Raw genomic sequence first — 25,764 nt, forward strand, 5'->3', positions numbered from 1 at the left:
GGGGCCCTGGGGGGGGGGGCTGTAGTTGACAGCTGTTCCCTGAGTTATTCTGGGCCAGGGGCTCAGCTTTTCAGTTCCAGGGTACTGGGATTAAAATAGCCACCTGCAGGGCAATCTCCGTGTGGCTCTGTGGGGCTTTCCCAAGGAAAAGAGTCAAAGTCGGGCTGAGAAGAACAGGAGGTTGGCTTGAGGAATGACAGAGAAGGAATTCTGCCGCTGTCTAAGACCAGCTCTGTGGAGCTCTAAACCTTGGCATCTCTCAGATCAGATCACTTTCCTCGGGCATCAAAATGAAGGGGAATGGAAGGAGTTGGTAACTCCCGAACTCAGCTTCTGGCCTTCCTCAGTCCTCACAGTGAGTGATGAAATAATCAGCTACCCTCCCATTTCACAGATAGTTCCCCAGGAGTTCAGGGGATTTAAGAGGCTCTGGTCCCAGGTCAGCCAATTGCCTTCCGAACTGTCCCTGTGCCTCTTGCTTGGGCCTTGCTCAGAGCCACAGTAGTTCCATGCTGGGAGGATAATCAGTTCCGTCCCCAAGCTCAGGACCAGCATGGAAAACGCTGACCATCGTTCCAGTCACAGCAGGACTCTGGCAGCTACCCGCCAGGCTCACACCCTCCTCCAGGAGAAGGTGGGCCAAAAGCAGGTGGGAAGAAGGAGGGTGTCTGAGGGAAGCCCAGTCATCCTGGAGCCTAGCCGGTACTCAGTTTCGCAGCTCCTGACCGGGACTTGACAGCCTGTGGGCATTGTCCAGGACTTGGAGATAGAGTGATCTGGGGCCCCTTTGGCAGATACCAGGGTGGCGCTGCGGGCGCATGCCCCAGACACGCCCTATGAAAATCGCTCCAGGGATCGGTCACCGAACTTAGTCTTGCGCACCGCTGGCCAGGTCCGTGCGACAGGTCCCACTTCCCCGCCCGAGTGGGGTCTCGCTGGGCTCCCTCTGCGATCCCCTCCTATGCCTTGGAATGTTCCAGAGGGTCGGTTTCCTGTGCGGGTGAATTCGGCGCCCAGCGCCTCTCCTCTGCCTCCTCCCTTCCCGCTGCCCGGACACCCCAGGTCGCTCTGTCCCCGTCACTCTCATCGCCCCCGCGCGCTCGGGAGCAGTCTCCCCGCCCCTCCCCGCTGCCCTGGGACTCCCAGCGCCCCGCAGCCAGGGCCCCGCTGCGCCTGTTTTGCCCCAAGAGCCGTGTCCGCCGGAGTCCCCGGGGCCATGAGTCTCTGCGCCGTCTCCCGCCGCCCCACCGGGGCCGCTGCGGCGCTGGGGCTCGGTAGCCTCTTGATGCTGCTCGGGCCGGGACGCGCGTGCCCCGCGGGCTGTGCCTGCACCGATCCCCACACCGTGGACTGCAGTGATCGCGGGCTGCCCAGCGTGCCCGATCCCTTCCCCCTGGACGTGCGCAAGCTGCTAGTGGCCGGCAACCGAATCCAGCAGATCCCCGAGGACTTCTTCATCTTCCACGGGGACCTGGTCTATCTGGATTTCAGGAACAACTCGCTGCGCTCGCTGGAGGAGGGCACGTTCAGCGGCTCCGCCAAGCTGGCCTTCCTGGACCTGAGCTACAACAACCTCACCCAGCTGGGCGCCGGCGCCTTCCGCTCGGCGGGGAGGCTGGTCAAGCTGAGTCTGGCCAACAACCACCTGGCCGGTGTGCACGAAGCCGCCTTCGAGAGCCTGGAGTCGCTGCAGGTGCTGGAACTCAACGACAACAACCTGCGCAGCCTCAACGTGGCAGCTTTGGATGCGCTGCCCGCGCTGCGCACTGTGCGCCTGGATGGGAACCCCTGGCTATGCGACTGTGACTTCGCCCACCTCTTCTCATGGATTCAAGAGAACGCATCCAAACTGCCCAAAGGTGAGCCAGAGGGGGCCTGAAAGCCAGGGTTGGGTGGTGTAGGGAAGGAGTTGGGAGAGTCCAGCCCGGTCTGGATGTTGGGGCCTCCCGTTGGGGACTCAGAAGCAAAGTCCCCTGAATGAGAATCCCTGTAAGTATAACTCCACAAGATCAGCTGCCTGAAAGTCTCCCGGATATGTTGGCAAAGAAAATGTCAAAGATCACATCCGGAACTCTCCCAAGTTTCTCCCTTTCTTCTTCACCTCCTACTCAGATTTAGGACCTGCCTTTTCTCCATCACTGTGGTCCACATCCACTTTGGGAGCTTTTGGGGTCCTAGGACAGGTGGGTGTGAGGCAATGTACTGGTCCCCCCTAGTGGGAAAACCCGGTGCTGTGTGGGACACCATACCATTCCCAGGACCCAGAGATGGGGAGAAGCAGGCCAGTCCTGAATGCAGTCTAGCTGCCACAGAGTCTAAACTGGCCCCCCTGTTCTCAGATCCCCTTGACTCTTCAGCCCACCGCTGCTGAAGAGAATCCCTGCTGAAGACAAAGGCCGCCTAGATGTAGAAATGTGGGATAGAAACCTTTCAGGTGGGCACCTCCCCTGCTTTCCTGCTGCCCTCCTCATGGCCCCCACACACCCAAATGGCTAATGGGAACACAAGAGCTCTGGGAACACAGCATGAAAGAAAGACAGAGCTGGGAAGTCAGGGACCCTAGCATTCATTGGGGTGTATGCCAGGACTGAAGGCAGGTAAAATCCTTACTTTGGGTGGAGTTCACCTTTATACTCATGAGCCTGTGAGCATTGGCCCAAATTGACCTCTCAGGCCAGAGCCCACCTCCTGAGAGCCTCTAAAGCTTTGGTGAAGTTGGCTGCAGTCCTGTATAGCACACATTATAAAGGGTGGCATAGCTGTGAACTTACCTTTATTCTTCCCATTGAAAACTCAGGAACACTGTTCCTTGGTGTTTCTTGGAATTCTTGTCTCTACTTGTTCACCTCACAGGGTCATAGGCACACACCCTGAGCCCTGCTGTCGCTCCTGTGACAAGTGGACATTTTCTCTCCCTAATAGCTCTATATGTGAACAGTTTCTAAAAGATCTGGCCTGTGAGATGCAGACTCCCCCAGGTTTGAATGATGCCCTTCTCCTGCCTGTCTCCCTAGATCTACCAGGATATTCAGAATTACAGGAATGTCCTGTCAAAGCCCTCACTGGGGAGAGGGTCACCTTGTCTCTGGTTGCTCCCATCTTAGTGGACTGCTTGTCAATTACCCAATTGTATGTCTCCTGTGGGGCTCCCATTGTCTTCCAGTTGGGGGCAGGAGGTTGGGTTCTGTTTCCAGTGTTGCCTTGGGTAGCTGGGACCTTGAGTGGACTTTGAATGCTTCTGTGCCTTGCCTTCATTGTCTCTTGACTGCTTGGGTTGACCTCTGATACCTCTACAGACTCTGAAGTCCTGGGTTTGAGTTTTGCTTTAAGGTCCTGGGGACTCTGAGTAGGTCACTTAAGGTTTTTGAGGCTTCCCTTCTTCATGTGTTGTCAAAATCAGAACACAGTAATGAGGGTGTAACCCCAGAGCAAGGGAGCTGTTACTCTTCCAACATCCATCATCCATGGGAGAAAATGGAAGCAGGTGGACACATGGGGCTGGGCGAGAATGGACTGGCACTGAACAGAAGACGGTGTAAGGGTCCTGGGGATAGGGAGGGCAGAGAGGGAGACTAGTCTCATCCTGCCAGGAGAGGAGGGACAGCTGGACGTCACCTTCTGGGGCACAGAGCCAAGGGCAGCTCCAGACTCTTTGCAGCTGCCTACAGAGTGTGGCCAGAACCGTGTCCCCAAAGTGACCCAGAAGCTGGGAGGGTGAAGGGACTGGCTCAAGCTGAGAACTGAGTGTAAGACCCAAGTCCTGATCTGGACTCAGGTTTATGATTTGGGATGAACCCTTGACCTCCTCAAGCCTCAGTTTCCCTGCTTTTGAATTCCAAATATGGACATTGTCCTCCTGCCTGCTGGGAGGGTTAAAAGCCATCTGCTTGATGAAGGGCACAATGATGCCCAGTGTGCCGTGGATGCTCAAGAGGGGTTAATTTCCTGTAATTCTCTCCTGTATCATGCTTGGCAGTTCCTCAAACTTTAATTGGCACATGGTAATTGTGCATATTATTGGAGCACATAATGTGGCAATTTAATACATGTATGTAATGTATAGCTATCAAATAAGAGGAATTTTCCATTTTTATCCCATTAACCATTGGTCTTTTTTGTTTGTTTGTTAGTTTTGTTTTGGTCCAGCCTCTTGCAAGCTCCTTTTGGCCTTAATACAATATAAGTATGTTGATATGGGGACTAGAGATGGCTCCGTTTATAAAGGGCTGCCATACAAGCATGAGGCACACATGTAAAAGTCAGGCATGAGGCCGGGCAGTGATGGCGCACACCTGTAATCCCAGCACTTGGGAGGCAGAGCCAGGCGGATCGCTGTGAGTTCGAGGCCAGCCTGGTCTACAAAGCGAGTTCCAGGAAAGGCGCCCGTGATAGTGTGTGTGTGTGTAATCCCAGTGCTAAGGTAGGGTGGGTGGAGACAAATGGATCCCAGGAGCTCATTGACCAGCCAATCTAGCTGTATCAGGGACCTCCAGGCTCAGTGAGAGGCACTCTCTTTAAAAATGATGGTGGAGGGGCCTAGAGAGATGGCTCAATGGTTAAGAGATTTTACTGCTCTTACAGAGGATCAGAGTTCATCCCAGCACCCAGGATGTATTCCCACCTCCAGGGCATCCACACAGCATCCCTACAGCAGACCTATATTGACATAATTAAAAATAAAAACACATTCTTAAAAGGACATTTAAAAATAAGGTGAAGAGCAACTGAGGAAGACACATGACCTCTGGCCTCCATCCATATGCACACTTCACATGTGCATCTGTACCCGGTTATACGCATATACCACACACACACACACACACACACACACACACACACACACACACACACACTAAATAATAAATAATTAAATAAGATAACCTGCCTGTAGAACGCTAGGGTTTATTCCTCCTTAGTATCCATTATGTAGTCTCCCTTTGTCCCCCTCCCCCACTCCTTCCCAGTCTATGTCTTTCATGAAGGCCAAGGCCAAATCTCTAAGGCCCAGCTGGGGCACTGAATGTGTGTGTGTGTGTGTGTGTGTGTGTGTGTGTGTGTGTGTGTGTGTGTGTATTTGCAGTGTCAAATGCTCTACCACTGAGTGACATCCTGCATGGCTTTTCTGTAACACACTTATCTGTAAATGATGATACAGTACCACTGAGGTGAGGTTCCTGGGAGGCTTAGAACAGTAGCAATAGGAATTGCATGACTTTTTAAGTGGTGGTGTTGTCCAGACTGCCCCACTGTGGAGAAGGCATGTGTACAGAGAAGCCACACTTATACAAAGTGTGGCTTTGACTGAAGAAGCTTCCTCCTGGCCCCCAGCTCCCTAGCCATACTGACCACCTACTTTCTGCCAATGAAAATCAGGCTGCACAGGCTCGAGGCTTTCTAAGAACAAGCTCTGCCACTCCTCGGGGAGGGGACCCCCAGGCCTGTGCAGCTGCCTCTGGGGTTGCTCTCTGTACCTGTGCGCCCTCCTCCGTCAGGCCAGAGCAGAGCTTTCTCCTTCTGACCTTGACTGCCTCAGCCAGTAGCAAAAACGTGCTGTCTGCCAGGTGAGCCTCCCCTTGTGGCCACACAGGGATGGGGAGTATTCAGCCCCAAAGCAAGTTCTCAGGAGATGGGGGTGAGGAGGGAGGGACAAGCCAGGCTCTTTCATGGGGCCTGCGGCCAGAGAAGAAACTGCCCTGCTGGAGGGAGAGGGCAGGGGATGGCAGCACCTCCAGTGGCCAGGTAACAGAAAGCAAAACAAATCAGTGGACAACAAGCCGAGCAGACATTCTAGGGTGCCCAATTAGTTTTGAATTTCAGATAAATGATACATTGCTTCTTATATAAGTGTGTTATTCCTAAAGACACGAGGAACAAATATGCCATACCTATTTAATGTCATAGGGCATATTTAGTATTTATATGAAATGTTGTTTGTCTTTTATATGAAACCCAGGCCTAATTGGGCATCCTGTATTGTGTTTTCATTTAATTTGATGTAGTATATATATGGATATGGCATGTATGTGGTGGCATGTATGTATAAGTGTAGTGTGGAGGTCAATGGGCAGCTTTTCAGAGTCTGTTCTCTCCTTCCACTATGTGGGTCACAAGGGTAGAATTAGGTTATCAAGCTTGGTGACAAGTGCCTTTACCCATAGAGCCATCTTGCCATCTCCCATGTTTGATTTGTCTGTTTTTGCAATAGGGTCTTGCTGTGTAGCCTAGGCTGGCCTGGAACTCGTGATCCTCCTGCCTCAGCCCCCCACCCCCCCCCCCGTGCCCCGGGTTCTAGGATCACCAACATTCATTACCATCTCAGCTCTCTGGCATCCCTGCCATGCTGTCCATAGTGATAAACCTCTTTGCCATTTCTATGTCTCTTTTCACTTAGCGTCTGTGCCTGGTGGACGCCTTCCCCAACAATTTTCCCACCAAGAAACAAAAGCAGTACCATGTGGAGTGGCTGGCATAGGCCTGAACAGTTAGTGGCTGAGACAACCTGGAACTCTGGGGTGTCCCACCCTGTGCCCTGTCCTTCTGAAAGCCATGGGAAGGGACACTGTCCTTCCCTCTCAGTCCTCAGTTCCTGGGTGACATCAGGCTGCTTCTTCCTTCCAGTCCTAGGTTCTGTACCTGCTCTGGTGGTTCACCATGAGATTCTGGGCTCCCAGGCAGTGAGGGACAGTGGGTGGCCAGGGCACAGAGCTGATATCTCTTTAAGTAGAAAGTACCCCAGACCCAGAAGCCAGAGAGACTTTGGGTAGAAAGAGATGAGAGGGACGGGGGTCAGGAGACCAGGAAGCATCTGGTGATGACACTTTATCAAAGATGCCATGCTCGTTACAACTTCCCTTTGCCAGAGCTTCCTTCACATAGGCCTGGAGGTGGACAGCATAATCTGAGAGCACCCAGGAGCTTCCTGTGGATCTCTAGGTCCCTAGGTCTTGAACGAGCACCAGGGAAGAAGCCCACGATCTGTGCTGCATGAGCCCCATCTAGGGCTTTCCTGAGCACAGAAACCTGACAACTCCTTCTGGGGAATCCTAGGCTCCCTGGCTCTGTACTTTGCAGCTGAGTGATGGTCTTAGTTAGGTTATTACAGCTGTGATGAAACATCATGACCAAAAGCAACTTGGGGAGGAAAGATTTCGCTTACACTTCCACATCGCTGTTCATCCTCAAAAGTCAAGGCAGGAACCTGGGGGCAGAAGCCAATGCAGAGCCTGTGGAGAGTGCCCCTTACTGGCTTGTTCCCCATGGCTTGCTCAGCCTGCTTTCTTATAGAACCCAGGACCACCAGCCCAGGGATGGCTCCACCCACAATGGGCTGGGCCCTCCCACATCACTAATTAAGAAAATGCACTACAGCTGGATCTTATGGAGGCTTTTTCTCAATCATGGCTCCCTCCTCTCAGATGACTCCAGCTTGTGTCAAGTTGACATAAAACTATTCAGCACAGTGATGTTACCTAAATTGCCTACTGTCTCTAGGCCTAAGAATTTTCTTCTGCAATCAAGAATATAGGTATCAGACCTGGAAAGCTATTTTCAAATAGAAATCTGTGGGTTAAAAAAAAAGGTGTGTATTCATATATTTTTCGTTTCCTTTATTTCTTTTCTTTTTATTTATTTATATTTATTTGGTTTTGTGACAAGGTCTCACCATGTGACTTGGCTAGCTTGGAACTTGCTATGTAGACCAGGTATGCCTTGAACTCACAGAGATCCATTTGCCTCTTTAGATACCGCTATGCCTGGCTGTGCAAATATTTTCATTAGGGTGTGCATGCACTGTGTGCACATATGCCCAGCAGCCTGGATGCCATCACAGAAAGCCTGTTCCTATGCGGTCCCTAGCCTTGGTCCTGGAGCCATGGTGGAAGACAGTCACGGGGATTGAGAGATAGAAGCTGGCAGATGTAGGACTGTATGCCTGGCTTTGGAGGTGCAGGGAGCAGGTGGCACAGTCTTCACCAGGCCGGAGAGAACAGACCTTGGGAAAGGTGCCAAGGGGTCTCATCACGGAGGCTGATTTGGCCAGGCCTCTTCTTGTGCCTTCCCTTTCTAGCCGCGGTCATGTGTCCTCAAAGGTCACAGCCCTCAGTACCAGAGAGGAGAGGCTTGAGTCTATTGACCTTGACACTTGGAGACGTAAGGTGTGGGCTGGCAGGAGGGAAGATACGGCAGAACTAAGCAGAAGTGCCTTGGCTCTGCCTAACCCTGGTCTCCACCAGGAAAGTCTCTTAGAGAAGACTCAGCAGATCTTCCTGAAGTGTCCTGGATCTCGGGGGCTGGGAGCCCCAGTGGGTACCTCTGTGGGCGAGTCCTTCTATGAGAGGCTGCCATGGCAGACAGGGTGCTTATTCAGTCCCTGTACCATATCACTTAACCCAATTTGCTACCCAGTTCTACTCAGGGCCAGTGGGGGAGGGAGTCCATCCTGAGTCCCAGAAACTGCCTCAATTTTCTGATGTCAAACGGGCTTGCCTTGGGCAAATGAATGGAGATTACTGTCATCTAGATGGGAAAAAAAAAAAAAAGCTAAAGCTGGAAGTCACACAGTACTTTCTCTTAGATAGCTCCAAGGTGACTCTTTTTTTCTAAAAATAAAATAAAAGCAGTTTTCGTTTCCTGATTATAAAAGTAACAAGCTTCAGTTATCAGGCAGGGGGCGGGGAGCAGATACATATTACATGATGATAATAAAAATTAAAAGCAACCCATAAAGCAAACCACAAAAATAAAACAAAACAAACAAGCAAAACTCCCCAGAGGCTAGAGAGATGGCTCAGCAGCTAAGAGCACTGGCTGCTCTTGCAGAAGACCTGAGTCTGGTTCCCAGCTCACAACTATATGCAATTCCAGTGGATCCAGTGCCTTCTTGTGGCCCCCAAGTTCATTGCACACTCCTGATGCACTTGCAATACATGTAGGCAAAAACTCATACACATAAAATAAAAACTAAACAACCAGAATCCTTTTACTATTAAAGTTCTATGTTAAAAAAAATTTTTTAGGGGCTGGAGAGATGGCTCAGAGGTTAAGAGCACTGGCTGCTCTTCCAAAGGTCCTGAGTTCAACTCCCAGCAACCACATGGTGGCTCACAACCACCTATCATGAGGTCTGGTGCCCTCTTCTGGCCTGCAGGGATGAATGCAGGCAGAACACTGTACAAATAATTAATAAATAAATCTTTAAAAAATTTTTTTTAGATGGCATTATGGTGCACACCTTTAATCCCAGCACCCAGGAGGCAGAGATGAGTGTATTTCTGAGATCAAGGCCATCCTGGTCTACATAATGAGTGCCAGGACAGCCAGAGCTACATAGTGAGACCCTGTCTAAAAAACCAAAACAACCAACCACACAGAAAAGGAAATGTTAGACACAAAACCATAAGTCCTGTGCTGGCTAGTTTTATATCAACTTGACACACAAGCTACAGTCATCTGAAAGGAGGGAACATTGATTGAGAAAATGCCTCATAAGATCAGGGTGTAGGCTATAAGGCATTTCTTCTTAGTGACTCAATGTGGGAGCGCCTAGCCCATTGTGGGTGGGGAAGAAGAGGAATGGGGGTGACCAGGGGCTGAAGAGTGGGCATGTAATGGGGACAATTCCTGTTTGAGAAGTATAGGAACTCTGGCTGTATGGTGCCAGGATGCTCCAGAATGAGCCCTTGACCCGATGGTGCGCATACATCCTTCTCTCCATGAAATCAGCTTATTATTTAATCAGACGGAGTGTCCGCTGGCCAAGACAGGGAGGATAATTGGGAACTTTCCCCTGTGTGATAGTGGATATTTAATGAAATTGTCAATAGAAAACAAAAGTTAGCACTATAGGAAATTAGAGCCCATGTTCCTTGGCACCCCAGAGCAGGAGCAAGCCTCACAGGGCTCCTTGCATGCCTCCTTATGCAGTATTCCTCTGTGGCATGCAATAGCTCCGGCTAAGGCCACAGCACACACACCTTTTCCAGACGTTCAGGGTGACAGAGAAGAGGTGCCTGGAAAGACACTAAACAGGGTGTCAGGAGTCCAGGACTTGGGGTCCAGTCCAGAGTCTAGGTGACTGTCCTATTTAATTTTCTATTGTGATAACACCATGAAACCAACTTGGGGAGAAAGGGTTGATTTCATCTTACAGGCCAATGGTAGAGGGAAGGAAGAGTTGGGACTATCTTACAGGCCCCAGTCCATTGTTGAAGGAATCTAGAGTAGTAACCCAAGTAGGACAGGACCTGATACAGGAACCACGGAGGACCACTGCTTACTGGCTTGTTTCCAGGCCCACCAGCCTAGGGACAGTACTGAGCACAGTAGACTGGGTGCTCTCACATCAATTAACAATCAAGAGAGTGTCCCTACACAGATGCCCACACGTGACCGATCTGATAGAGGCAATTCTTCAGTTGTAGTGCCTGCCCTCAAGATTAGCCATCACAGGTTGTCTGATTTCCTGAGATCCTTCATCTATCATATAAGGGGAGCTGGGGAAAGAGGGACGTTCAGGCATAGAAGGTGCCTTCTCACATCTATCCTCTCACTGCGTGCTGCATGAGGAGACAGAGCTGCTGAAAGCCTGGCTGTGGAGGTGAAAGGTCCCAAACTGCAATTTCCCAAGTGTTTTCTTCTTCTTCTTCGTTGTTGTTGTTGTTGTTTTTATTTATTTAAAAGTTCTGTGAGGCAGACAGAGAAGGGGTTTTACTGGCACAGAGTATGCCCCCTTTGGCCCAGTGAGAGACAAGCTGAAGAGGTGAATTTGTAAGACAGCTTTGTGGGAGAGCAAGCTTCCTCCCTTCCTCCAAGGTGTGGGAGGACAGCCTACCTCCTCCCAAGAGAGAGCTGTAGCTGCAGGTGAGGGGTGAGTGGGATGGACTGGTTCTACCAAAGCCCTTCCCCAAAGTCTACCTTGTCACAAAGGCCTCTGACACTTCCCAGAGACTGACAAGAGCTAGGTCATAGGTCTCGGATCCTGGTTGCACAATACAGTATGCCACTCGACTGGTGACCAGAGCAATGCAAAATCTATGGGTGACATTCTTTTCTACAACCTGTCAGGTTGATGATGATGAATAGGTGACTAGCCAGAGCTGAAGAGATGGCTCAGCTGGTAAGGACAATTGCTGCTGTGCCTGATGACCTGAGTTTGATCTGTGGGACCTCCATGGTGGAAGGAGAGAACTGATCCCCGCTTGTTGTCCTTTGACCTCCACAGGTGTATTGTTTCACACACCCTCTGCCCGAGATACAGAAAATAAAATTTTAATAGGAGAAAAAACAATCCTGGAAACATCTGGGAAAAGAGTAAGAAGATCATGACTCCTCTACCATAAAAATTCCCTGCAGCCATTCAATGTGTATTTTTGTGTGTCTTTTAGTGTAAGGTGTGTGTGTGTGTGTGTGTGTGTGTGTGTGTGTGTGTGAGTGATATGCTCACAGTGCATGCACCCTTGCTAAAAAGTATCCAGAGGCCAGAGTACATCTGATGACATGCTCTACCTATTTCCTTTAGACAGGGTCTCTCACAGAACCTAGGGCTAGGCTGGCAGCTAGCAAGCCCTAGCCATTCGCCTGTCTCTGTCTCCTACAGCACTGGTTTTACAGGTGTGCATGTGGCCATGCCTGCCTTAAAAAAAAGAAAAAGAAAAAGAAAAAAATTGGTGCTGGGATTACAAACTCATGAACAGCCTCACCTACCTTCTGAAAAAAAAAATAGACTCTGGAGATTCGAACTTGGCTCGTCATGCTTGCAGAGCAAGATTATTTAACCATTCAACCAGCTCTGTAGCTTCCAAAGTATATTTTATTCTATAGTATTCTATAGTCCCAAGATTGGGGGGGCTGAAGTGGGAGGATCTCTTGATGCCAGGAGTTTGATACCAGCCTGGGAGACAGTGAGACAAACGTCTAAGCATGGTATGTTATATTTGGTGAATGGAAAGATGTTCCCAAAACGGTCACCAATCATGGTGCTGGAGATATTTCTGTTTTGTTTTTTGTTTGTTTGTTTGTTTGTTTTTTGAGACAAGGTTTCTCTGTGTAGCTTTGCGCTTTCCTGGAACTCACTTTGTAGACCAGGCTGGCCTCGAACACACAGAGATCTGCCTATCTCTGCCTCCTGAGTGCTAGGATTAAAGGCATGTGCCACCACAGCCCGGCGCTGGAGATATTTCTACCAGACAGATTTGAGAATGTTTACACCTGGAAGAGGACCGAGAAAGGTCTAAACCATTGTGTAACCTGTATTTATGAGTGCTTGCGTCTAACTTCTGTTCGTCTATTGCTGGTGTCTCAGTGTGTTTGCAGGCTTTGCCTAATAAGCAGAGTTAGGAAAGCAGAATCCTATCTTTACCAACAGAAGTGCTTAGGAAAGCCTGTGGCCAATCGCCTTGAGTTCTCCGGAGGCCAGAGCTGAAGAAAGGCCCCTTGAGAGATCTGGGCCCGGCTTGTTCCTTGGCGAGGGGCCTGGCCAGGCTTGAGAGATTAATCTCAATCCACCATCTGCTGTGTCACTGTCTATTTCTAGGATGGCAGTTTGTCACCCGCGCCACTCAGGTGTCAGCTGTGGAGAGAAGTCGTCATTCAAGGGGATGGAGCCTGGGGTGCGGTTGGGAGGAGGACCCCAGCCACTCACAGGAGCGAGACAGCCACCCCAAGAGAAGCTAGGCCAGAACAAGATTGAGCTGGCTGGTGAGACGAATGAGTAGAAGAAGGGAGAGCCATGACAAGGCAGGAGTGAGGGGTCACATAAGCTGCCCAGTGGGAAGTCACCCCAGGAGGGGCAGTGATCTGCACGGGCATCTTTCCTATGGCGCTCCTGGATGCATGTGCCTCCAGGCTAGCAGAATTTCTGGGCAACTGTAGATAATGTGTGGTTGTGGGACAGTAGTTGTCCGGACAGGGACTAACTCATCCTTGAATTCCATTTCCCATAAGCCATCCCAGGGCCAGTGAACACAAGCAAGAGGAACCAGCCCTGACTGAGTAAACAGGGAAGGTTATTAATGGAAAGATGCCAGCTGGTCCTCAGCGCTGAAGACACTGGCTCAGGAAAGGACAGGGATGCAGCTCGCTGGTGGAGTGCTTGCATGGCACGCTGGAAGCCCTGGGACTTCCATCTCTGGCACTGTGACCTGGGTGTGGTTGACAAATGCCATGGAGGTAGAGGTAGGAGGATTGCATGTTGGAAGGCAACTTTGGCTACATAGTGAGACCCTGTCTCAAAAAAACCCTCAAAACCTCGAGCAAACACAGTGAGGAGAAGACAGCTCTGGGGTTGGGAGAGCAGGACCCCGCAGGGAGGGGCGGCAGGGAGGGCTGGACCAAGAGGCCCCACTTTCCTTTGAGTTGTTGAACTCAAGAGTTGTCCTGGCACAGAGAGACACCAACTCCACTGTGATTGTGTGCTGCCTGCTGGCTGGGAGAAGCTGAGTGCGTGTGCATGCGTGCATGCGTGTGGGGGGGGGCGTGTAGGTGTGGGGTGGGCGTGTAGGGGTGTGTGTGTGTGTGTGCGTGTGTGTGTGTGTGTGTGTGTGTGTGTGTGTGTGTGTGTGTGTGTTGTATACATGTGTTTGTTGTGCAGGTGTGTGGGGCTGTAGACTAAAGGATGCCCTTGGCTGTCATTTCTTAGATGACACCTGTTTCTTTGGCTGAGATGAAACCCTGACTAACCCCACCTTGGGGAAAGGGTTTATTCGGCTTACAGGTTACAGTCTCAGAGGAAGCCAAGGCAGGACCTGCAGCAGAGATCTCAGAGGACACCACGTACAGCCTTGCTCCGAAAGGCTTCCTCAGCCTGCTTTCTTATACAGCCCCGGACTACATGCCCAGAGGCAGCACCGCCCACAGTGGGCTGAGCCCTCCCACATAATCACCAATGCAGAATATGTTCCACAGATATGCCTCAGGCCAATCTGACGGAGGCAGTTCCTCACCTGCAGTTCCCTTCTCTCAGGTGACTCAAGTCTGTGTCAAGTTGACAGAAACCAACCCCTACCATCCATCTTGTTTTCTGAGTCCAGAGTCTTTCACCAACCTGGAACTCACCAAGTAGGCCTGTGTGTGGTTCCAGACACATGCTGCTACACCTGGCTTTTTAAAAGTGGACTCTGGGGTTGGGGATTTAGCTTGCTGGTAGAGCGCTTGCCTAGCAAGCACAAGACCTGGGTTTGATCCTCAGCTTAAAAAAAAAAATAGACTCTGTGGTTTGAACTCAGGTCCTCATGCTTGATATCTTATCTCCTCAGCCCCACACAATTTCAAGGAAATTGTGCCAAAGTACACTCAGCAGTAAGAGGTGATTGTCCTCAGAAAATCATGGGGGAGTTTGAGGGTGGAGACAAGGGAAGTGAGGGACTGGTACATTGAAGCTGCTGGTAAGGGGCTGAATTGTGAGCTTCAAAGGTTATGGCCAGGAGAGCCAGACTCATCTGTCATGGTGACTTTGTTTAGAAAGAGACTTAGCAGCTGTAACTAGCCTTCAGAATCTGGAGATGAGACCATCCTTGGCTGAAGAGGGAAAGGGGACAGCCTCACTCCAATGACAATTGTCCTTGTAGGAGAGAGGCTGAGAGATCTCTGAATGACAGCAACATAGAGCAGGAGATCCTGGGAAGACAAGTTAGAGAACAAAGGAGGGAGGCAGCTGTGAGCCAAGGACAGGCAGGCAGCCTCTCCCCTGGTCTTCAGAGGCAGCACTGATGCTGACCGCCATAGCTGTGAGAACATCTCTCTGTGTCTGTCTGTCTCTGTCTCTGTCTCTCTCTTTCTCTGTCTCTCTCTGTCTCTCTCTTTCTCTGTCTCTCTCTGTCTCTCTCTCTCTCTCTCTCTCTCTCTGTCTCTGTCTCTCTGTTTCTCTGTCTCTCTCTCTGTCTCTCTCTCTCTCTCTCTCTCTCTCTCTCTCTCTCTCTCTCTCTGTGTGTGTGTGTGTGTGTGTGTGTGTAGACAAGTTCTTACATTTTTTTAGCTCAGGCTAGCCTCAGTCTTGAACTTTCCTGCCTCACCTCAGCCTCCAGAGTGTTGTGATTACAGGCATGTGTCATGATGCTCAATGCTCTACTCTGCTCTGGAATAAACCTTTTTTGGTTTGTTATGTGAGTGGTCCTGAGGACTGAACGCAGACCTTGCACATGCCAGGCAAGAGTTCTGCTCTGAGCTATACCCGCAGCCTTTTTGGCTTCTTAAGCTCTGAGACATGATGTCTCTGTGTAGCTCAGGTTAGCCTCTAACTTTTGGTCCTCCCACTCAGCTTCCTAAGCACCCTGGGATTACAGGTGTGAGCCACCATCACCAACTACAATAAGTTTGGGTGAACCTGTTCGTGGGTAGTTACTGAGGCAGCTGTAAGGAAATAACGCAGGTCCACGACCTGTGCAACTGTCAGCTGGGGCGCAGGAGACACAGTCCCCCCATTGTCACCCTCAGATACTAGCAGAAGTTCTCCCAGGCTTTAGGGATCCCTCGTTGGGCAAAACCAGGATTTCTCACTCAACACAGAAAAGAATCTCAGTACTGGCCAGTTTATGAAGCTGATTGGATATGTTATTAAAGATAATTTAATACAGGTTCAAGTGTGGGGGTTAGAAGAGAAGGGGACCCAGAAGGACAGACACGACACACCTGAGAGCATGTAATCAAAGAGTCATGGAGAGTAAGATACAACCCAGTGTGGGCTCTTCAGGGGAGAGCAGCACATCTAATGGGGAGATGTCCTGGTTAAGTGCATGTCAACTTGACACAAGATAGGGTCATCTGAGAAAAAGAAACCTCAATTTAGAAAGTGCCTCCATCAGATGTGGGCATGCCTTTAGAGCGTTTTCTTGGTTGATGATTGATGGGGGAGGGCCCAGCCTACTCTGGGCAGTACCACCCCTGCACTGGTGGTTCTAGGCTGTATGAGAAAGCAGACTGAGCAAGCCATGGGAAGCAAGCCAGTAAGCAGCATCCCTCCATGGCCTCTGCTTCAGTTGCTGCCTTTATGTGCCTGCCTTGAGTTCCTGTCCTGGCTTCTCTGATGATGGACTGTAACTTGAAACCCTTTCCTCCCCAAACTGCTTTTGGCTAGTGTTTTAGAAACCATACTAGGTGAAGCTGGAGAGATGGTTTAGAGGCTAAGAGCACTGGCTGCCCTTGCAGAGGACCTGGGTCTCATTCCCAGCACCCGTGTGTTAGCTCACAACCACCAATCAATGCAGTTCCAGGAGATTTGATGCCCTCTTATGGCCTCCATAGGCATGACATGTACATGGTACATTAATGCAGGCAAAACACATAAAATAAAAATAAATAATAAATCTGAAAAAAAGAAAGAAAAGACATTGTATGTACTTACTATGTTCTAATGGTTGCTAAGACACTTACATGAGATAGTTTTCTGTTTGTTTACTTGCTTGAGACAGGATTTCATAGTACTCAGTATACAGCTGAGCTTGGTCTTGAGCTTCTGGTCCCCATGGCTCCACTTCCCAAGTACTGAGAATATAAACACACCTTGAATTGCCCCACTGGCTAGGGTGCTGCTGGCATCTTCCGTAAAGACGATGGGATGGTAAATGTCCTAAAGCACATGGCTCAAGCCAAGGACAAGAGTCCTATCCCACAGGCCAACAGTCCTGGGGTTGGGGGTTAGGATGCAGCTCAGATGGTAGAGTGCTTACCTAGCATACAGGAACCCCTGAGCTCAATCCTCTGTACTAAATAAACTGTGCATGGTGGGACATGCCTGTAATCCTCTCGTTTCCAGAGGTGGAAGTGAGTGAATTAGAAGCTCAAGGTCATTCTTGGCTATACATGTGTTCAAGCCTAGTCTGGGCTGCCTGAGACTCTGTCTCAAAAACAAAACCTAAGGTTCACGAAAGACAGACAGTTTAGTGGTTAAGAGAGTGTATTGCTCTTCTAGGAGACCAGAGTTCAATTCCCAGCACCTACATCAGAACTGCCTGTAACTCCAGTTCCAAGCGATCTGGTACTTCTCTCTCTCTCTCTCTCTCTCTCTCTCTCTCTCTCTCTCTCTCTCTCTCACACACACACACACACACACACACACACACACACACACACACACACACACACACACACACACACACACACACACACACTCACACACCGTGATTTTAAATCAATCAGTCAATCAACCACAGCCCTAATTAACTCAAAGAACCACACACACAAAGGAAGACATGGAACTAGGTGGGGCACTTGCTGAGAAGGTTCTGGATGGGGATATGAGAGCGGGAAGGGTGTGTGTGTGAAAACTACTACGTGCATTATATACATATATAGAACTGTCAAACAACAGCAATAAAACCCAAAGCAAAACAGCCCCAGGGTGAGAAACCCACAGTCTATGGTAGAATACTGTTAAAGGGGAGGGAACCCCAAAGTCACAGACCCCAACAGTGGAGCCCGGCACCAGTCACAAGTGCTCTTGCAGATGGCTCCAGGGGCAGATATCCACCCTCTCCTGCCTGGCCCTGTCCATCCAGCCGACTGTCTTTGTCCAGATCCTCTTGTTTGTCTGGCTTCTGTCTCTGTAAGCTTGGGAAAGCCATTAAGTCAGGGTGTCTTATCACAGCTGATAGCAGACCCAGCCTCCACTCCTGGTGGGTCATGTGTTGTTTTCCCAAATAAGCCTTTTTCTTCCAGCCACAGAGAAATGTGAAATGACATTTTCTAAAAACGTCGCTTTGTAAAAATGCCAAGGCTAATCTCCAGGCACAAAGAGCAGTGTGGAAATCAGAATTGACTCAAGGAGCCATAGCCTGGGAAGGAGAATGGACTCAGGGGTGCGTGCGATGCGTGTGCATGGCTGGGCTACTGACTAGCTGAACTGTGACCTGCTACAAGCCTGAGGGTTGCAGGTTGCCCGTGGCTGTTAGAGCCCATGTTCGTGCCCCAGGTAGGACTCTTTTTTCTTGTTTTCAGGTTATCTTTGGCTAGTGGGTAGCTATCAGGAGGAGGCAGGCTGACTGATTTTAGCACTTGAAGCTTTTCTAATTGGCTCATATGCTTTTCAAATACTCGGAATAAGTAGGGAGAAGTTTTATTTATTTATTTTTTAAAGAATGCTTAATTTTTAATCTTCAAGTGTGTGTGTGTGTGTGTGTGTGTGTGTGTGTGTGTGTGTGTGAGAGAGAGAGAGAGAGAGAGAGAGAGAGAGAGAGAGAGAGAGAGAGAGAGAGGAGGTCAGAAGTGGGCATCAGATACCCTGGAGCTGGAATTACAGGCGGTTGGGAGCCATCTGACACTCATGCTAGGAAGCTAACTTAGGTCCCCTGGAAGAGCAGCAAGTACTCTTAACCACTGAGCTCTCTCTTCAGTTGCATGTTTTATTTTGTTTTTGTTTTCAGACAAGATTCCATGTAGCTCATGCTGGCCCAATCTTTCTGCTTGCAAGTTTTAATATTATAGGTACGCACCATGCCCCACTGGGCTAGAAATCAGTGCTCTGAGACATTAAACAAGTGCTCTGCCTACTGAGCTACATCCCAACCTTCCAGTTCTAGCTTCTTAAGAAACAGTCAGGGCTTGGGATGTATCTCAAAGGTATTGTGCTTGCCCGGGATGAGCAAGGGCCTGGCTTCTTCGATCCTCAGCACAGAGAGAAAGAGAGAGGGGGCGGGAGTGAAAGGGAAGACAAGGACAGAGAGCAGAGAGGGAGGGGAGGAGGAAAAGAAGGAAAAGAGTAGAAAGTCCACTGTGAAGACGGACATGGTGGCTCATTCCTGTAATTCCAGCACTTGGGAGGCTGAGGCCAGGGCTTACATAGTGAGTTCCAGATCAACCACAAGTATATGATGAACCTCTGTCTCAAAAATTAACCAAATAGGAGCTGGAGAGATGCCTCAGCAGTGAAAAGCCCATACTGCTTACTCTTTCAGAGGACCTGAGTTCTATTCCCAGAACCTATGTCAAACAGTGCTAGATGGTCCAATGCCTCTGGCCTCCAAGGGTGCCACATGTAAATACACACACACACACACACACACACACACACACACACACACACACACACTGTGAATAGAGGCAGCAGGGTGGACTGAATCAATGTACAGTATATGTAGATATAGGAATAGCAAGTCAATTCCATTAATTTATATATTAATGTGTCAGTAATTATAAACATACTTTTAATCCCAGAACTCAGGAAGCAGAGGCAGGTGGATCTCTGTGAGTTTGAAGACAGTCTGATCTACATAGTGAGTTCTAGGCCATCCAGGGCTACATAGTGAAACCCTGCCTAAAACAAAACAAACAAACAAAAACCCACTCTGAATTCTTGGGTCTCTAAAGCAGTTACATTGATTTAGGGAGAGGAGAGAGTGATATGGTTGCTAGGCAACTGTTCCCATGGGGTAGCTGTGGATGTGTAAGGGATGGGCCAGGACTGAGGGAGGGAAGAAGTTCAAATAGTCTTTCTCCATTTTCTGTTTCTGAGCTGGAGAAGAAGAGGCACACCGGTAAGAACCCCAAGGGTGGTTTGGGGACACTGGGCAATGAGTGAGATTACTCTTTGCTGGACACAAGAGGGCTAATTAACAAAGTTGGAAGAAGGAGCATTGACCCTCAGATGATGTTGGGAAAGGGTTGAGGGTAAACTCCTTGCAGCTTGGAAACACTGAAACAGAGAGTGACAGAGGCTTTTCTGAGAATTTGAAGACACCAAAAGGAAGCAAGGATTGATGGTTGCTCAGCTTCCTGCCACAATAATGTCTTCCCTTTTCTCCCTGGAAAAAGTACACCTTACGAATCTATCCACAGTTAAGAGGAAGTCTCCAGAGATGAATGCCTGGGCTCGTAAGCCTAGATGTGAACCTGTAAAGTTATGTTAGGAAGCATTGTGAGAATTCCTTCTGTGAGGTACTGTGGTCATGGACTGCAGCCTAACCCTCTCTCATTCTACCTGTCTCTCCTCAGGCCTTGATGCCATCCAGTGCTCACTGCCCATGGAGGACCGGAGGGTGGCCCTGCGGGAGCTGTCAGAAGCCAGTTTTAGTGAGTGCAAGTTCAGCCTGTCCCTCACAGACTTATTCATCATCATCTTCTCCGGTGTGGCTGTGTCCATTGCCGCCATCATCTCCAGCTTCTTCCTGGCCACTGTGGTACAGTGTTTCCAGAGGTGCACCCCTAACAAGGACACAGATGATGAGGACGATGATGAGGATGACTGAGCCACCTCCTCCTGCTCTTTGCTTTCCTACACTCAGCTAGTGGTACCTCTCCAAGGGAGACAGAGATGCTGGAGACAGAAGCATCTCATCGCTCCAGGCAGTGAAAGGGATGGCGCTTGCCTAGATGCACCTGCTGGCAGCCGATCCCAGAGCATAGAATCAGCAGAGTAGAGATGCGGGAAGGAAGGAGAGATTCATTCCTGAGCAGAGCCCCCACCAGGCTGGGGCATTCATGTGTGTGAAGATAATCAAGTCAGGCTTCATGGCTTACAGCTTTACAGCCTTCCCAAGCTGAAGTGAGAGCTCTCAGCTTCTGACCTCAGAGGTCTTTGTGCCGTCCTTATTACAAGCTGCACTATGGACCATGAATCATCTTCCTCCTAAAAGACAGCAGAGTTCTCAGTGGAGATGCAAGTTCTGCTCATTCTCCATGGAAGCAGGAATTCTTTTCCTCTCTAAAAGGTCCCAGCAGCTTTGGGATGTCAGACTAAGAACAAGCAAATGTACATGCAATAGACAATGTCTGTGTCTCCCCTACATTGCTGTGTTGATGCCCAATACCCAATATGATGAATGTGAGTTGATGTAAATAACTCTGGACCAGCAACACTGAGCTGGGCTCAGGACTGAGAGACCCTAGTCAGAGGTTCACAAGAAGTTCCTGGGGATGTTTTAGGGATCCACTCCTTCAGGGTGTTTTGAAGAGGGCCCTTGGATATGACTCGGTCATGAGAATGGACTCTTTCTGAGTGCAATTAGTGCCCTTAGAATAAGAACTCTGGAGACCTCCCTGCTCTTTCTACTTCTCCAGGTGAGGAACCAGTGAGAGAGTAGCCATCTGTGAACCGGGAAGTGGTCTCTCACAGGAACTCAACTGTGTTGGTACACCAGCCTCCAACTTCTAGCCTCCAGAACTGTGAGAAATAAATGTTTGTTATTTATAAACCATCATGTCTGTGTTTTTTTTTTTTGTTTTTGTTTTTGTTTTTTTTTGTTTTGTTTTGTTTTGTTTTGTTTTGTTTTGGTGATAGCAGCTCAAGGAGACTATGACACTGTATTTAGATGAAGTGTTACCAAAAACAAAAGCTTGGGCTTTGTCAAAGGTGCTGGTAGTCTGTTGGTAAATAGACTGGGAAAAGGTATGTTAGCGTCACCTGGACTCCAATCCTTATCCTAAGAGGTAATGACTGGCAGAGGACAGACAATCATTGTGTCAAGTTGTGATGGCCACTTCCCTCTGTCATCCTTTCCTCGGTAGTACCATCAGGGTGTCCCCCTCCAGAACAGCTGAGTCATCTTCTGTGTTGGTATGGTCTTAGATTTGTCAGCTGAAGAAGTTTTGGGAAACTCTCCCAGAAACCAAGAGGTCAATAAGCAGGTTGCATTGGACCAACAAAGTGTTCATCATCAAACAAGAGAAAACAACAACAAAGTGTTCATCATTAAACAAGAGAAAACAACAACAAAGTGTTCATCATTAAACAAGAGAAAACAACAACAAAATAGATGTGATGCTACACACCTTTGATTCCAGCACTCAGGAGGCAGAAACAGGCAAAACTCCGAGTCTAAGGAAGCAGATAGGGTTCTATGAGCCCCTAGAGGGTTCCAGGCCAGCCAGTGGGCACACACAGTACAGAGTGAAACCCTGTCTTAAAAACAAACAAACACACAAACAAAAAACAACAGCAGTTGGCATGCTGACACATGCGTGTAATCCTAGCCAGCATTCAGAAGGTGGAGGCAGGAGGATTGCCTGAAGTTTCAGGCTAGGCTGGGCTACATAGTGCAAATGAGATCCTGTCTCACAAATAAAGCAAATGACCAAAGACCTAACATGGGGACTTAGCCTCTGAGCAACCTCCGTGGGTGGCATCAGTGGCCTCGGGGTGTGCATGACATTACTTTGGAATATAGGCTGTGACAGACAGTGTTTTCTGGGGTGAGGAAGTATGAAGCAAACATGTCATGAGCCCCAGTGGGCTAATGCAAGATGACTTATGCTGGCAACATTGAGTGGGGCTGGGGGCCGAGGCCTGGACCAGAAGCTCACGAGCAACTGCCAGGATATTTTAAGGAACCATTAGTTCATTGTTTATAATGTACCATAAAGCCAGGTGTGGTGCTCACTCCTATAATCCCAGCACTGGGGAGGTAGAGGCAGAAGGGTCAGGAGTTTACAGACAGTCTGGGCTTCATGAGGGCCTGCTCAAAAAGACAAAAAGTTGGAGGTTGGAGAGATGGCCCAGCAGTTCAGATCATTTGTTTCTCTTGCAGAGGACCTTGCTTTGGTTCCCAGCACCCACAGAACAACCACCTGTAATTCCAGTTCTAGGGGATCCAACTTCCTCTTCCTTCTGGCCTCCAGGGGCTCCTACATGCACATGGTACACATTAGCACACCACATACAGAGAAAGAAAGAAAAAAATTTTGCTTCCATAATCATTACTGAGCAATTTCTGACCACATGTGCACATTGCATTAGAAAGGTAGCGTTTTTTTATACAAGGAAACAAAACTATCCCTGGGAAGCAGCAGCAAACTCAAACAAGGAAATAAAGTAAGAAGGAAGTAAATGAAGTCCCAGGACAGAACTCATAGGCTGCATTCTAGAGTGGCTGGATGTTGCATGCATCGGGATCTCCTGGGAATCAAGGTGTACAAGAGGAGCTGGGTCAAGAGATGAACTGGTTCACATAGTGGGTGACGAGAAGTACCACGTAGTTCTGCAGTTGGCGAGCTGGAGTCAGGAGAACTGATGCTGCAGTTCAAGGCTGGGGCAGTAGAAGGCCCAGTTCAGCACTCAGAGAGAGTGACTTTCTCTGCGGCTGCCTTTGTGATTTACTCGGGCCCTGAACTGATTACATGATACTCACATCGTGTTGTTCATTCACTCTATTCAAGTGTTCATTTTGTCCAGAAATGGCTGCAATAGGCACAGTTAGAACTAAGCAAATATCTGAGCACCGTGTAGCCCAGTCAACTGGACACATGAAACTCACCACCTCCTCCCAGAACGCTTCTGATTGGGTGGCTTCAAGCTGAATCCCACTTTCCCTTCTCTTACTAACCTCCCTTTCCCCTTCCATTTCTTCTAGTCTCTCGCGCTACTTCTCCACCCTCAGTGAAACCCTTGGTGAAACTCTCAATCTCCCATCCGCCTTCCAGCTTTATGGGCTTATGCAGAGGGGCTGACTTCTCACAGGGGCTGGGTAGACACATAAGTAAGCAGCATCTATCTGGTTTCCAAGGCAACCTCAGCACCTTAGTGGGCTCTGACCCTTGAAGCAGGTAGACTTCTGCTGAGTAGACCATATAGGCCAACTGAAGTTGATCATCGTTAGGAGTTGCTTAAAATCCTGTTTGTACATCACAGATAACAGTGAGCCCTTAACTGGGGAGAGTGAACAGGAAAGGGCTTTGTCACATTTAAGAACAACATTGTAATGGTCTCCTCTTCGGTGTCTAGGGCACATCCTGCTGGTCCTTAAGCTGTGATGCTTCTCTGAGGGAAGGTTCCCTTCCCTGAGAGATAAGTAAACAACATCCACCAATGACAAACTGAAGTAGGAGGTACAAAGCTCACCCAGGTGAACCAGAGTCCAGTAGGCTGCTTTGCAGAGTGATGGATGAGGGGTTACTGGTGGTAGCGTGGTGGCCTTAAAGCGGCCACACTGACAAGTCTGCATCCCGTGGGGATGATGGCTTCCCCATGGTTGTGTAGCTAGAGTTCTGCCCCTCATCCCTCCCCACCCTACATCCTCTGCTGAGACCTTGAGGTCACGTGCAGTAAGAGCAGAATTAGAGCAGCATATAACTGGTTTTGAGGATGGCAGCAGTCTGGTTCAGAGGCGAGTCCTGTACACCTGGGGTCTCAGACCCACCCCACCTCCTTCCATCTCTCTGGTCACTCACACCCTTCGACGCTCCACCTCCTCAGGTTCCTTTACAGCCCCAACTTGTCCCAGCAGTGGGTGGGAGGCTTCTACCTGAGACAGCTCTGTCTCCTCTGTCCCTAGATCATTGTTCCCTCTCAGCATCCAGGTCTCACCTCAATGTTACCGTATCAGAGAGGCCTCTCTTGCCCCTCTCAGCCAGGGAAACCCCTGGCTTGCCACCCTCTGTGGATGGCTCACTTGGGTGTCAACTTGCCCAGGCAAAAGGATGCCCAAGTATCTGATAAAGCATCCTATCTGGGTGTGCCTGAGATGGGTACCTGGGCAGAGTCAGCGCATGATCACTCACCTGCAGTGTGGACAAGTCCAGCACATCGCTGAGGGTCCAAAGAAAACAAAAGGACAGCGACAAGATGGGTCCATCCTTTTGACCTTCTGTCCACCTGGCCACATACCTGCTTATCTATTCACCCGACCATGTGACAACCACCCATTTACCTAATCTCCTACGTACTCATCCATCCATATGGAACACCTCCCCGTATGGAACACCTCGCCCATCCTTTTGGAGCTGTAGATCTCATCTTCTACCCTTGAACATGGTGTTCTCCAGCCTTCAGACTCCTTAGACTCACACTGTTGGCTCCCGAGTTTCAGCTCTTTGGACATGGATGAAAACATCGGCTTCTCTGGAACTCCGGCTTTTAGATAATAAATGGTGGAACTTAGCATCCATAACTGAGTGAGTCATTTCCCTTAGGAAACCCCCTTGATATATCATCATACATATGCACATGCATGTGCATATATATATACACACACACACACACACACATATATATATATATATATATATATATATATACATATACATATGTATGTGCATGTAAGTATATATGTATGTCTGGTTTCTCTGAAGAACTCTAATCCCCTCTTATGCAATCTATTTGGTTCTCTAGGTAGCACTCATGGTTGTCAGCTGGGATGTGCCTGCTTGTGCACAGCTCTTCTAGGCTGTCTCATAAACTGCAGGAACAAAGTCCATGATTATTCTTTTCACTATACATGTGCAGGGCAGACCTGCCTTGAACTGGGCATGATCCTAATAAATATTTGTAAAGTCAATGGATTGAGGACTAATAGATGGGTGGGTGAGTGAGTAGACGGATGAAGTATGGGTAGATAGGTGGATTGCACATTGCTTCATGAAAATGGGTGGGTGGGTGAATAGGGAGGTGTTCCATATGGATGGATGAGTAGGTGGGAGATTAGATAAATGGGTGGTTGTCACATGGCAGGGTGAATAGATAAGCAGGTATGTGGCCAGGTGGACAGAAGGACAAAAGGATGGGCGAATACATGGGTGAGTACACGTCCATCCAGGTTCACGGATAGGTAGATGGGAGGATACTGGGAGAATATAAGGGTGGGTGGGAAATTGGTAGGCTGCACACGGATGATGACTAGATAGCTGAGTGAGTGAATAGGAGAGTAGATTGTAGACAGAAGATTGTGGGTAGGTGGATGGGATGAATGGACAGGTGGGTGAATGGGATCTGCCTTTGTGATTTACTCAGGCCCAGACAGATGACTAACAAATTTCCTTTCTTTTTCAAGGATTTGAAAGCCACCCATACCCTGTGAGGAATACAAGCAAGAAGACCAGTGCCGTGCATATGAAAGGAAAATCCCT

General features: G+C 49.1%; 1 protein-coding gene across 1 annotated transcript; it reads left to right on the plus strand.

Moving 5' to 3' along the window:
- Window positions 1-805: 805 nt before the first annotated feature.
- Lrrc38 (leucine rich repeat containing 38) lies at window positions 806-25,764 on the plus strand. Its single transcript, XM_036179113.1, has 3 exons — window positions 806-1,859; window positions 19,921-21,090; window positions 25,689-25,764. The coding sequence occupies exons 1-2, from the start codon at window positions 962-964 to the stop codon at window positions 20,172-20,174; spliced, it is 1,152 nt and encodes a 383-aa protein (XP_036035006.1). The 5' UTR covers window positions 806-961; the 3' UTR covers window positions 20,175-21,090; window positions 25,689-25,764.

The sequence above is a fragment of the Onychomys torridus genome, chromosome 2 (assembly GCF_903995425.1).
Source record: "Onychomys torridus chromosome 2, mOncTor1.1, whole genome shotgun sequence".
In the NCBI taxonomy this organism is placed as follows: domain Eukaryota; kingdom Metazoa; phylum Chordata; class Mammalia; order Rodentia; family Cricetidae; genus Onychomys; species Onychomys torridus.

Bases quoted from the DNA above. Each gene is read 5' to 3' on its own strand.
- Lrrc38 (XM_036179113.1), top strand. From the start codon at position 962: ATGCCTTGGAATGTTCCAGAGGGTCGGTTTCCTGTGCGGGTGAATTCG. The intron at 1,860-19,920 runs GTGAGCCAGAGG...GTCTCTCCTCAG, and splicing joins CGCATCCAAACTGCCCAAAG to GCCTTGATGCCATCCAGTGC.